Below are 11,374 nucleotides of genomic sequence, written 5' to 3'. Positions count from 1 at the left end.
GAGCTCTTCTTAATATTTTGACACCAAAATCATGTCGATACACCTTACCGACTGCGAGTAAAGCCACCCACGCTTTAACTTGACAGACTGTATATGAAAGTTTTCAAACAAAAAGAAAGCCAGACGTTAAAAACGCAAACGTCTAGACACTAATGTTTTGTTTTTTCGAATTAAAAATTGTGAATAAAATGTGTGGAAAACTGAAAACCTATATGTTAAAGTATCACATGCCCTGAATTAAAATAACTTTGAATGGTCTCAAGTGAAGAAATAAATGTTATTCAAGTTCCTAGGAAAATTGGGGACGTTTGGAGGCAGCGTTTTACATTTGAAATAACTTTTCAAAATTTCAAGAAAATTTCCAGTCAGATAAAAATATTTTTAAGAATTTAAGAGCCATTGCATATATATTTATTTTAAAAGGGCTCAAAGTTTTCCTTTTATTTTGTAAAATCCCGTAAAATATTATTTTTTTAATCTAGATTTTTTTTGGCGAATCTGATATATTGAAAAATCTTTTATAATTTTCTTCAAATTTGTAAGAAATTGTTGAATATTTTGTGTTTAATTTTTTACATTTTAAATGATTTTTACAAAAATTTCAAGAAAAATTGGAATAATTTAAAAATATTTTTAGGAATTCGAGAGGCTTTGCATAGATTAAAAATATTTTAAACTTTGGAAGCATCTCCGAAAATTTATATATATATATATATTTATTTATTTATTTACAAAACGTCTATTAAGTTTTTTAAACTGATACAAAAAAAATGTTACGTAACTGCAGTTAGGATGTGGGAAGGTAAAAGGGTTTAAAATAACGTTACATTATATGTGAACAAGAATATAAGTGTTCAGAAAATTTTAACAAATAAATTGTTATTAGAAAACTGAGTAAATGATAAAAATTAGTATAAAAGTGAGCACGCGCACATAATAGTCTAGTATTATACTATAAAAGAAACATACAAATAAAACATTTTTGTATTTCATAGTATATATTATCTATAATAAAAGAACGTCACGAACAATATTTTTGACGATTGATGAAAATTTATATCTTAACTTTATAATTAATATATCTTTTTTTACAATATATCAACAATCAATTCGTTAAATTTTCATCCATAAATAATTATTTCCGTCGAAAAACACTAAAATGGTCTAAAGTTGTTTAAAATTTTTAATTTAGTTAAAAAAAAGTGTAATTCAAAGTAACTGATTTCTGTTGAAAAATACTAACATGATATAACATATTTCTTGGTAACCTAATTTTGTCTTTAAATATGTAGCCGATTTCCGGGGGAAAAAATTTAAACAAAACCTAAAATTGTTCGAAAATTGTAAATCGTCTTTTAAATCTAGAAATTTCCAGTGAAAATCACGAGCATAACCTAAAATTGTTCAACAATTTATTATCTCTTTTAAAATAATTTTTTTTTCAAGTATCGCTTCCTGTAATAAAACGCCAACAAAACCAAAAATGGTGACTTTGATTCAGAAACGATAATATGAAAAATAACGATAAACAGAAAAATCTCACGTTTTTTCATAAGGTATATAACAAAAAATGATTGTAAATGGTAAATCTTTTTTTAAATCCAAAGTTTATTGGTTTAAATGACTGATTTCTGGTAAAAATGTTCAATCTTAGAATCTAATGATTCATGACTAAAAATGCAGATCAACCTAAAATTGTTAAAAATTAAGAAATATGAATTCAGATTTTTACTTGATATAAAATATATGTATTTCGAAACTATTCTTATGAAATTTCTTAATTAGACAAAAGTTCCAAACGTTGGATCATTTCCAAAAATATGCAATTTTTGTTTTTAACAGATCCGTAAGTTTAAGTTTATGGCTGTAACTCCTCAAAAGTTTAAATCAAAGTTTTCGATTTAAGTTATAACATTGAACATCGCTCAAACCTCATGCGAAGCGTCGCGCGCGTAATGAGAATGTGCCCGCGCAGCGGACATATTTTTTTTAATTTATATCTTTTACTTTAAATATTTTGTTACACTTTGGAATGACTAGTGGTTACACTTAGAGAAAAGATTAAGTTGATTTAATAAAACAGTTTGTTCAAACTACTTTGTTTGTTGAAACTACAAAATTTGGCCAGCTCAATTAACCTTTGGCTATATTTGGAAAACACAGCGAATTAATTTGTCCAATTCAAAGTAATTATTTATTCCAGCACGTTTAGTTGATTCAACCAAACAAATGTGTTAAGCGTAATATATTATTTATTAGAAAATGATTTGGTTAAGGTAATGAGATAGTTTGGTTGATTTAACCAAAAACTTCCAATAACTACACTAATCATATCGAAAGCCAGTTGGCGCGACGAAAAGTGTCGGAAAGATCGTGCGTCGTGTCGTGAATTCATGAAAAAATGAGTCCTATGAACACCTGGACACTCACAGTATCAACTGTATGGCAAAACTGGGGTCTGCAACAATATGTAGAGCATTTTGAGTATTAGTCTAAGTACAACTTTTAATTCGCAGTGTGCAGTTTTGTTCACCGGTTTTGGCAATCTAACTTCGAAATGCATAGTGACCATCGTTGATGAAAGAACCCCAAACAACTGTATAGAAAAAAATCCTTCTTTCTTTGGTGACAGTTTGGATTTCTGATTCTGAAAAAGTTTTAATTAATGAAAAAGGCTCTTTCTATACATTTTGCACGATCGTTGATAGGACGATTGTTGATCCAACCAAAATATTTGGGGTGATAAACCATCATATTTGAATGGATTAAACCAAATATTTGTTAGGATCAACCAAAATATTGATTATAATCAAACAAACTTTATTAACAAAAAATGGGTGAAATCAACCAAACATTTGATTGACCATATAGCAATGTATTTATTTGTTTGATCCAACCGAATTTTTGTTGAATTAATCAAACTTTTTTCTGAGTGTAGGGTGGTTGGGCCGACAGTTGAAGAGGTTCAGCGGGCAGTTAGATGGCCATGGTAGGGATGGTAATCGGGCAGATGAAAAGCTTGTGCGAGCATTTAACAAGTTTTATCAGGCTTTTAGAAAGGTAGCGTGCAGTTAGGGAGTTGGTTGGAGGTGGTATGCATTTATGCAGATCGGGCGGCCATTTAGGAACGTTATTCGGGCATTTGAGTATGTTCAGCGGGTATTTAGGAAGGTTAATCGGGCATTTGAGAAGGTTGGACGGAAATTCAGCGCGGTAACGGTCATTTAGGGAGATAGCAAGCATTTAAAGAGGATCTCGATTCCTAAAAGAGTGGTGGCGAGATCTTTTTATAATACATACATTTTTCTATTGTTTTATTCGATATTTTCCGGATATATTTTTTATACGATTCCTTTATTTGTTGTTATAGACGGCAGCTGATAGACCTCTGCTAGTGCAAAGTCCGCAGCAAAACAACCCTCAACCACAATCAGGCATAGCTAGTCAAAGTGGACGAGGCGCGAGTGTGGTAAGAATTTTCATAAATAATTTTTAAAATGTAGAAGTTGAAGATAATGAATTTTGTTGTGTAACTAAAGCCCTTCACTTACGATAGAATATTCACAACTTATTTATCTACTGTAACGATGTCTCTGTATTCTCACAAGAGTATCAATATTCAGTAGCCAAAAATTTGGTTTCAATGACAATTATAGTAATTCAAAATATAGGTTTAAAATATGTTCTTTAGTGTCACACTTATTGCAAATTAAGGATTTCTTGTACCTAAAATTCGTATCCAAATTTTTGGTTATCATTGCATAGCTAATTGGAGAGTGTAACTCATACTTTTTGCCCCGATCTTTCACAAACTCGTGAAGAACATTGAGTATTGACCCATTTGAGACACATGTAAAGTATTACACCTGATCGCACATATCAATTTCCTCTCTATTTAATGAGCTTCTGCTTACTTTTATTATGTACTTGAAGATTTTTTTCGAGACTTTGAAACAAAGATTTTGGGCACTGACACAGATGTGCAATTTGATCGAAGCGTCTCTCGCAGGCGCTTAAATCAAGTAAACACATCTATCACAAATATATTTGCTTTCAAATTGATATTTATTTGTGATAATAATTTATGATTGTCGAATTTTTTCTGTGCGAGTATATCCTCGAAGAATTAAATCAATATGTATAGTGTCTGCATGGAAGAGGCACTGACAAATAAACCTTTTATAAATTGAAGACGCTAGAATTTTTTTTCGTTTAATACTTAATCAATTTTTGAATGCCGTAAACTTTGAATTGTTTAATTAAGAAAATGTTCATTTTAAGTAAACTCAGTTTTTAATTTTTGTATCGAATTACTGTCTAATTTAGAATTTTGAAATGAGTTTGAACTTATTTAAATTTTGATGGTTACTTCCTTGAAATTGTAATATTAGGGATGATTTATCTTGAAATACTATCCAATTTTGAAGTGCTTGGCCATAAAAAAAATTGAACTTCAAAGATTTAACTTTAAAATTCTACAATATTGAACTTTTGAGTTTGAAATTGTTCATTCTCAAATGTTTAGTTTTCGATTTTGAATGCTTCAAATTTATCACTGTTCAGCATTTGGTACATTATTTAGAATTTTTTTCAATTCTGTAAATTTCAAATGTTTTAATTTTGAAGTCTTGAACTTGAAAATTTATATGAGCTGAAGAATTTTTTTAAAAACGGGAACAATTTTAAATTGAGTAACAACTTTTGTGTGCGTCTTGAGTGGAAATCCTATTACTTTTTCTTCGGTAATTTAACCCAAATTAAAATTAATTTAGAAAGCCTTTTAAAAAGAATCGCAGTATTTTTACAAATGACATGAATTTTTATCTGTACTCTTCTGACTTAAAGCGATTTCGATTTAGCACCGCTAGGGTGCCCTTTAGAAATCAACACTTTTGGATTTCTAAAACGGAACCCTTCAATTGTCTTCCTTTTGGTGAAGAAATTATGACTTACATTTTACTTTTCTTTTAAATTATATGAAGTCCCTGCTAGATCGTTTTTGGCCAAAAAGATAACTTTGTTCCATTTTTCTTGCTCCTAGAGGGAGGTTTGTAATGAACAAAATTTTTAAATTGTCCTTTTTGGCACATTTCGATATAATTCGGCCATTTGAAAGTATGTAGCTGTTTAGTTTATAAGTTTAAAAAAATTACCTTGTTTGTATGAGAAAATTTTTTTGATATTCAAAATACAACAATACGATATCTAGTGTATTTTTCGCTTCTTCGATACGCATCGATCGACCTATTGTTGAAACTTTTATGACCTATCTGTAACTATTTATGAAGTTTCAAAAAATAGTTTATTCTGTTAAAAACTTTATATATTCAAAATACAACTATACTAGTAGTGCATTTGCTTGCGTCTTCGATGTGCATCGATCGACCTATTGTTGTTAAAAATCAAAAACTGACAACCCCAAAATTCACTAATTGTTAAAAAAGTTTAGAAAATCGAGAAATATTTGAATCTTAAACATTGTTAAAAAATAACAAATTTTGAAAGAAAAGGCTCTATAAAATTGAGAAAAAAATATCTAATCAAATCTGAAGTTGTTTATTTAACATTAGTCATTTGTGATTTTACTACTTTTTCTATAGTGAAAGAAAATGTCAAATAGTTCATGTTAGATAAACAATTTCAGATTCTACTATCTTTTCTATATGACACTAAATTTTTTTGTTTGAATTTATTATATTTGAAATGTTTCGAATTTCTTGGGATGGTTGAAAAATTCTGCAAAAGAAAAATTCTCGATACTGAAAAATTCCCGAAAGGAAAATGCTTGATATATAAAATCCTCGAAATTAGACAACTTCCGACTATTTAAAATTGCCTACATGGGAGAATTCTCGAATCTAAAAAAATTTTCAAATCATAAAATAATATATACTTTTATTTAATTAACCTATTTTTATTTTATTATTTATTTGTGATTACAACAATTTTGCAATTGTTAAGATTTGGAAACTTTTTTGTGTTGGCCATTTTATAATTTCGGAAATGTTTAAATTCGGTAATATTAGAAACTGTCGGGAATTTTCTATTTCTAGAGTTGCAGCAGGTCAGGGAACATTGAAGCAAAGTCAATGAACCTAAAACTGGTCGGGAAATAGCAGGAAAAACCTGAAAGAATCAGAGAATCTTTGTTAACTGAAGTTGAATTTTATCAAATTCAGCATAGCTGTTGTCACTAAAATTGTTATAAGATACTTTTAGAAAAAAAACCTTCATTCCCAATAACATTATTGATTTCCTAGGCACAGAGTTATTTTGATACCTGAAAGAAACATTCAGAATGGCCAAGGAAAATGAAAAGTTGGTGAGATAAAGTCAGAGAATTTTGACATTGGGATTTTGTAACAATCCTGTTTTTCGAATATTTTCTTTTTCGGAAATTTTATAGTATCAGTAGTGTTATTTTTCGGGATTTATCAGTTTTCCCGAAATTTTAAAAATAATTTTATAAAAATAAAGAAAAAAAAGTAGGAATCATTTTTTTACCAAATGAAAGAAAATTTGAATGTAGTGTTTCTCAAATTGAAAAATGTTTAAAACTAATGGGCACTAAACACCACACACTAACAATGAAAACACCAACATAGGTATCTTCTCTTCAATCTATCTTATTATTTCACTCGACTAATCATAGCTCCATGAAAATAATTGTGCTTATCGAAATGCGGGTAACTTGCAAATCCGATAATTTGTAATTATGTTGCATGAGAATGAGAGCCAAAGTGTGCATTGTGCATCAACCTTGGGGATATGGTTTCAAGGCTGGCTCACGAGTATTGGAAATATGATAATTTTTCTGATAAAAACATGTGTGTAAATGATGAGAAAATGGGCCATCCTTTGAGAACCATGTGAACGATGCGTTGGGTTAGGGTAGCACAAGTGGTGACGGAGACAATGTTGCTTTTTCAATGCTTGCCTAACATCTTAACTTGGTCTGCGTCACTGATCTGGTGGCTCACTCGCTCGCTCAGATGAAGGGGATGCCCGCTTTTCCTGGCTCCCACGACCTACGTTTCTGTCAGTTTGTCGCTGATAGGAGTAAACACTTGTTGAAGCCGGTGAGACTAACATCTACAGACCCTATCCATTCCTAGTGCAAACTCCATTCTTTCTAATTCTATTCTTAGTTGTCTCTTACACACTTTGGAGGGCTTACAATATCCGCAATTCTCATTTAAAAATTACCTTTAATCTTTTTTTATTCATTTCTTTTTCAAAATCGGTTCAATCAGTTCAATTTAGAAGACCAGGGGTCGTCCGTATATGGCGTAACACTTTTAGGAGGAGGGACGGCCCTGCCATTATGAGAGAGGGTTTGATAAAGGTTAACTAACATTTTTTTATATAATTCTTTGCCTAATTGTAAAATAATATAAAAGGGTAGAGAGGAGTGAAAAGAATGTTTTAAAATCTATTTTGAGAAATGTGTAAAACTTTAGATATCCTACTAGGATAACCCGCATTCTAAAGAAATAATTTAGATATCGCTTTTGGTCACCATAGAAGGGTTGAAAGTTTGAAATAGTAGAAAAAGTTGCCATCAAGTTAGAAATTTTTTAAATGCCAACAAAAATTAAGTTCTTTTTTTGTATTTGATCAATGAGTTATATATTTTCAATTTTTTCAAGTATTTTTTACGAAATTAATTTTGTTTTGACTGGAAGAAAAATACTAATATTTTTTGGAGCGTAAAACAAAGTTTTAGCATCCTTCATAGACCACTTAAAAATAGCCAAAAAATGTAAAATTATCAAGTAAAAAATGTAAAATTAAGTGGTCAAGTTTCTGTAGCTAAAACGAGAAAAGATATTTTTTTAATTTGTAATCACTTGTACTTTTTCTAAGCCTCCCGTTTTAAATTGTACTGGAATTTTGATTTTTAACCACTACAATAAAATTTTATAAATTTGTAATTTGAAAATTTAGATATTTTTAATTTGTAATTTTGAAATTAGGGAGCCTGAAATACAAAATTGATCAATTATTAGAGAGAAATCAGGGGCGGATTTCTCACGTAGACTACATAGGCAATTTGGGGACTGCAGAATTTCAGTGCGATAAATTTTCAAAAATTTCAGATTTTTCTACACAGATGTAGTCGCAGAATTGTGGAAAAAAATGTCATAAAGATTGACCGAAAATATATATTTTTTTTTTATTTACCCACTTACAGTGAGTGTAAACAGTTTTCGTACACCTCATTTTGTTGACTGATTAAGTTCTCTTAATTTTAATTATGCCAGAGCTAAAAAAATTTCTCTTAAAAGGGTTAATTGCTCTCAAAATTCTGTATAAAATGAGCCCAGTATTAAGCGAATTTGTGTATTTTTTCAGTAGAAATTGCAAAAATAATGTCAATTGCAATGTTTTCAATTGCAATATTCTTTATGGTAACAATAATATTTTTGTAGAATTTATGGAACGTATAAATTATAAAGTTTCGATTAAATTTCCTCAAAATATATATTTATTTAATTTTTATTCCAATTTGCGTACAGATATGCTGTTTTCAAATGTTTCTAACTTTGTTGTTACAAATTCAAGTTCTTGCAATTTGATGATAAAATTTTAACCATTTATACCAATAAGTTGTTTTTATGCGATCAAAAACTGGCTTCAAAATGGCTCATTTTATACAGGATTTCGAGATTAATCAACCCTTTAAAGAGAAATTTTTTTAGTTCTGGTATAATTAAAATTAAGAGAACTAAATCAGTCATAAAAAAAGTGTACGAAAAATCTGGATGCAAAAAACTTTAATTGAATTCACGAGAACAGTTCGCTAACTTAGTAAAGTGTTCGTAACTTTCGTCTCTAACGAATAATAATAAAATTTAAGATTATAAATTGTTTAATTTTACACGTTCAGAATCGATAACTATTCAATATTTAAAAAGTCTTCTAGCTTAAAATTATTCATTCTCGATTGTTTGTTATTGTAAACTGCTTAATACTGCTTAATATTGGTTTAGGTTTTCAAAATTTGTTAATCCTTTAAGTTATAATTAATTTCCAATTATTTGCATCTGATTTGTTCATATCGAAACTCCAAGTCTTGTGCACTTTGCATTTGCAGTTTAAACAAAATTAGATTAATGGATTAATAAAAAAATCGAATAAACTATTTAGTCGAGTGAAACAGACTCCACACAAGGATATTGTAAGTCAACCCATTCTACAGTATTTAATCACCTATGTATACTTAGGCATGGTATTGAATGGAAAAGGATATATAATTTTACACTCTTTTGTTTGTATTTGCTGCTAGCATTTATCTTTATGAGTCCCCATATTAGCAGACAATTAAAGAAAGGTGTTTTCGGAGACCATTATGCAACTTTCATGCCGCTCAGCCTACAATTTTACCTTTATTTATTTCCTTATCCCATTTTTCATATCCAAAATATTCAAAATATTCAAAATTTCTTCGTACATTTATCTAGCGACTGTTCCTAGTTTTGCATGGTTCTCATTTTATAAAAAGCAGGCGTACAAGCGCTTTTAAAAATGTTGTATACTAGATCGTTATTAGATTTTAACACCATTAAATTTCCATGACTCTTTAATAAAATATTTTTTCTAGGAAAATATTGATGCAAAATACTAAACAAATTTTTTGAGATCATGAGAAAATTGAGAAGAGAAAGTAATTATTGTGAATATTTATAGTAGTCATGAAATCTAATGGTAGATCCTAACTATCGAATCGATATTCTTAGCTTTTAAAGTTTTCTGAAGTGTTTATCAATCGCAAGCACGCCAATAATTGTAAATACTTTTCAATTATTATAAAGGATTAGTTTTGTGTTGTATTATTGAATATTATTAAGAGCAATAGTGCAGGCTTTAGTGGTCATTACAGTGTTTTTCCTCCCCTGTTACGATATAAATGTTAGTTTCTTAGAATTTTAATAAATTCGTTTTACTCAGTCTTTCCATTTTTGTCGTAACAGATCCTGAAACACAAAATCGATGGTATCAGACGAGTTTCTTCACACCCGCTATTACCGCTGTGTAAGTAATAAAACTTATTTTTATTACTGAAGCTTTTTAGAAATTTATATATAATTTAACTGAGTGTTTAACGATCTTAAAAACCTTGAAAATCTGGAATTCTTGAATTTTTTAACTTTCAAATCTGGCAATTTCCTTGATTTTTTTATAACCTTGAATTTTTATTATTTTTTACTTATGTTGCTTCAAAAAAATTTATTTAATTAAATTCGAAGAGTAATTTAAATCTTTTAGTCTATTATAAAAGAAACATCACTTTTAAAATAAAAAATCTTTGCTGTTGAAAAGTTTGTTTATAATTTAGATATAATTGATCGTTTGTTGATTATAAAATATATAGAGATTATTATTTTATACATGACACACATTAATATTATAAATAATGCTATTAGTATATAATGTAATATTATTTTCATAAATCTCGATGTTAATTCGGTTTTAGGATTCAAATGTGCCATTAGGGTGCTTCAAGTTTTTTTTCTTTCGAATCATCATTCACATCTTCCCTAAAGTTGTTCGAATTCACAGAAAAAATAATTGTATTTTTCCAGATTTCTCTTTACAATTAACTACAGAATACGAATGAATAATTTCGTTTTGAAAATCATCCCCATACGTCTAATTTATAGTTTCCCAAAAAACCCATAAGTGTAAAATTGGGTCTGACGAGTTTTTGGTGCTAATTATGATTTTTTGCGGGTTTTTAATGCATATTATTTCTGATACGTAAAGTATTACTTTTTATTGATAATTATATGATCAAATAAATTATTGTTTTTAGCATTTTTTTCTTAAACCATAGTTAGAATGTCCCAATTTTTTTAGAACAATTTTCAACTTATTTTAAGTTTTTTAGCTAGAGCGAGGCCACAATTTTTGCATTTTAAAAAAAAGTGTAAACGACGTATTATTGTTTAGAACTATCTTCTTCAATATACTGTCGTATAAATGAAGTTCAGCATATATGCATTTCGGGTAAGTCATTTGTCTCTTACGAATCTTTAAAATGGGTATCAAATGGCCCTACTTCTCGTAGTTTGAGTCTAATTGTAAATATTCGTAAAAATGACAGATGACTTATCTGAACTGCAGATACGTTTTATTTCATTTACACGGTAGTATAGTAATTAGTTAGTGAGATCATAATAAATACAATTTAAGAAAAATAATTGTTTACACAATTTATTATTGTTTATAACTATCTTCTCTTCGTTCAGTGCTAAAAATTTGCAGGTTTTTCTTAAATTTTGATATTAGTTTTTATACCATATACCTAAAACTGTCCATATACCACGTGGACAGTTGGGGGGGGGGAGGTTATGGCAAAATTCTATGTTTG

At 29.0% G+C, this 11,374-nt stretch overlaps 1 protein-coding gene across 4 annotated transcripts in view; it reads left to right on the top strand.

The window, feature by feature from the left end:
- The window catches only part of LOC117177845 (dmX-like protein 2), a 62,403-nt gene that overhangs the window by 39,240 nt on the left and 11,789 nt on the right, over positions 1-11,374 (top strand). For 2 of the 4 annotated variants that reach the window (XM_033368834.1, XM_033368835.1), the window contains 3 exons: positions 3,371-3,469; positions 6,993-7,079; positions 9,975-10,035. In XM_033368834.1, the coding sequence (XP_033224725.1) occupies positions 3,371-3,469; positions 6,993-7,079; positions 9,975-10,035 (247 nt within the window). The remainder of the gene's footprint in view (positions 1-3,370; positions 3,470-6,992; positions 7,080-9,974; positions 10,036-11,374) is intronic. The other 2 variants (XM_033368837.1, XM_033368836.1) reach the window with 1 other exon arrangement.

The sequence above is a fragment of the Belonocnema kinseyi genome, chromosome 8 (genome assembly GCF_010883055.1).
Source record: "Belonocnema kinseyi isolate 2016_QV_RU_SX_M_011 chromosome 8, B_treatae_v1, whole genome shotgun sequence".
Lineage (NCBI taxonomy): Eukaryota > Metazoa > Arthropoda > Insecta > Hymenoptera > Cynipidae > Belonocnema > Belonocnema kinseyi.
This window is presented reverse-complemented; position numbering and strand designations above follow the sequence as displayed.